This window comes from Montipora capricornis, chromosome 3 (assembly GCF_036669925.1).
Source record: "Montipora capricornis isolate CH-2021 chromosome 3, ASM3666992v2, whole genome shotgun sequence".
NCBI classification, from domain to species: Eukaryota; Metazoa; Cnidaria; class Anthozoa; order Scleractinia; family Acroporidae; genus Montipora; species Montipora capricornis.
In genome coordinates, this window is record NC_090885.1 from 41,688,704 (window position 1) to 41,691,203 (window position 2,500).

Genomic DNA, 2,500 nt, shown 5'->3' on the forward strand with positions numbered 1-2,500 from the left:
GAAATAAGTGAAAAATGTTTTTCTCATGCACCGCTGGGGCCTGGGTATAGGTCACGTGACCCATCGGGCAGGCAGTTGCCGACTTTATTGTGTTGTTCCAACAAAAATCCACTCGCTAGTTAGGTCAGTTTATGTTTTTACTAATTGCAACCTAATGCCAAAAGACAACACGTTCGGGTACGAGTTCTGGAGCTCTCAGACGTCTTGAACCGCATAATGCAAGCCCGGGCGATTGCGAGCGATCTCGCCAGTCAAGACACAGTAGTGCTGACTCAACTCGTGAGCAAGTGCAGACAACAATAATCATGGTAGCATTGCTGAAGAGCAAGAATTTGTATGCCATGAAGTGGTTAAGTTGCTAGCATCTGGTGCTGTGACAGAGGTAAGAAGAGAAGACTTATGGTTTGCAACCCACTGGGTGTAGTTAAGAACTTTGCACGCAAGCCACGATTGATTGTTGATTTGCGTTATGTTAACCAGCATCTAAGGTCACATACCGTAGTTATTCGGTTATAAGGTGCACGGTTTTTTCAAGAAAAATCTGTCTTTGGGTGGCAAGTTAGTGCTAAAATTGGGGTGCGTCTTATAGCCAAGTATTTTCGTGCAACAAAATCTTAAGATCACAATTTGAGAAGAACTTGCAGTTTAACCCTTTCCAGCCCAAGAGTGCCATATGGCACTCCCCTGTACCACCCCTCAAAAGCCCAAGAGTGCCATATGGCACGCTTTACCTCACTGCTTTTCAACCAATTAAAAACGCCCTTCGTTTGTTGTTCAACCAATAGGAATACAATTTACTTTTCATTTGAGTCTACTTTCGGGAGTAGGGTTCATACAAAATTTTGATGATATCGTAGGTTGAAAGTTTTGTAATGGAGGCGCTCTTCGATTCAGATAGCGAGAAAGAAGAGTTTTTGGGATTCGGTCAACAACTCGAATCCAGCGGAAATATCTCAGATGGTGAGTCAGATATATCTGTGTCAACTGTAAATACTGAAGACCTTTCGGATTTTGAGCTTACCGACTAGGAAACCGAAGAAGACAGCGTTGTGGAGTGGAACACAAATCGTGATCCAGTTGTAGTGAATCCCTTTGTTGAAAATACTGGTCCAGTCACCGATGTCACCGGAACATCTGCCCTTGATTTCTTTAAACTGATGTTTAAAGAAGATAATTTCAACAGAATTGCCGAAGAAACCAACCCCTATGCTCGGCAAATGATGGCAATCAAAGCCGACCCAGCGTGGCGTGAGACAAACACCGATGAAATCCGTGCATTCTTCACAGTTAACATAATGTTTGGAATCAATCAGCTGCCAGAAGTCCATTCATACTGGTCAAAGAATCCTCTCCTTGGCGTTCGGGAGATCCAAAAGGTATTTTCAAGAAATCGTTTCAAGAAGGTTTCTCAATATCTTCATGTGAATGACAAGAACAGAGAATTACCACGTGGTGATGCCAACCACGACAAACTTTACAAAGTGCAGCCGCTACTCGATTCTGTTGTTTCATCGATACGAAGCGAATACAGGCCAACTAAAAATGTTTCCATCGACGAGGCAATGATTCCCTTTAAAGGCAGGCTCGGAATTAAACAGTACATGCCGCTAAAGCCAGTAAAAAGAGGCATTAAAGTTTGGGAATGTGCCGACACTTCGAATGGCTATGTTTGTAACCTGAGTGTTTACACAGGGAAGGAGCGACATGCTAATCCCGAACAAGGACTTGGATACCGTGTTGTCCACAACTTAACACGGCCTTTGGTTGGCAAAAACCACCATGTCTTTATTGACAACTTCTTTTCTTCGATTGTCCTAGCGGAAAATTTGCTGCGTGACCAAATTTATGTTTGTGGAACTGTCCGTTCAAATCGGCAAGGCATTCCACGGGAGATCGCGCCAACAACGCAACAAGTGAAACGTCTTCGACAAGGAGAATCGCTATTCCTACGAAAAGAGAATGTGATCGTGACTGTGTGGAAAGACAAGAAACCTGTGTATTTCCTAAGTACACAATCTAATCCTGTCGGCGATGAGCGAGTAAACCGGAGGCAGAGAGATGGAAGTATTGTTGAAGTGCCGAGCGTTCCCGTTGTCAAATCTTATAACAACAACATGGGCGGTGTTGATCTTAGTGATCAACTTCGCAGACACTATATGACGGGAAGAAAGTCAAAGAAATGGTGGCGCTGTCTTGTTTGGTTCCTCGTGGATGTTTCCATCGTCAATGCCCACATTTTGGAGAGATAATCTCGGAATCACAGAAACAGAACTCAACAATACAATTATTTGAACCTTGTTTTGAATTCCGAGAATCGTGTTTGTCGCTCACATGAAAAGTTTCTTCTCTGAACAAACAGTGTGGAGATAAAACATACGTTCTTCATTCATCCAGCCTTTCTTGTGCATTGAAATTTGCATCCTTGGTGGCATCTTGATATTCAGCTGTCAAACACCTTCGAATGACTTTCGGTGGGAGTTTTTTGCCGTTCGCTTTTGCT

The 2,500-nt window shown here is 43.3% G+C and overlaps 2 protein-coding genes and 1 pseudogene across 2 annotated transcripts in view; 2 read left to right on the forward strand and 1 right to left on the reverse strand.

Moving 5' to 3' along the window:
* The window catches only part of LOC138043171 (pre-mRNA-processing factor 40 homolog B-like), a 53,050-nt gene that overhangs the window by 43,037 nt on the left and 7,513 nt on the right, over nt 1-2,500 (reverse strand). The gene's annotated exons all lie outside the window — the stretch shown is intronic.
* The window catches only part of LOC138041819 (uncharacterized), a 10,947-nt pseudogene that overhangs the window by 3,802 nt on the left and 4,645 nt on the right, over nt 1-2,500 (forward strand).
* Nucleotides 873-2,249, forward strand: LOC138041820 (piggyBac transposable element-derived protein 4-like). The gene is made up of 2 exons (XM_068887507.1): nt 873-986; nt 1,029-2,249. Exons 1-2 carry the CDS (start codon nt 873-875, stop codon nt 2,247-2,249), a joined length of 1,335 nt encoding a protein of 444 aa, XP_068743608.1.

What these genes read in the sequence shown, in the direction of transcription:
- LOC138041820 (XM_068887507.1), top strand. Translation starts at nt 873, where the DNA reads ATGGAGGCGCTCTTCGATTCAGATAGCGAGAAAGAAGAGTTTTTGGGA. An exon ending in CAGATATATCTGTGTCAACT is followed by an intron (nt 987 to 1,028) that starts GTAAATACTGAA and finishes CTTACCGACTAG; the next exon opens with GAAACCGAAGAAGACAGCGT.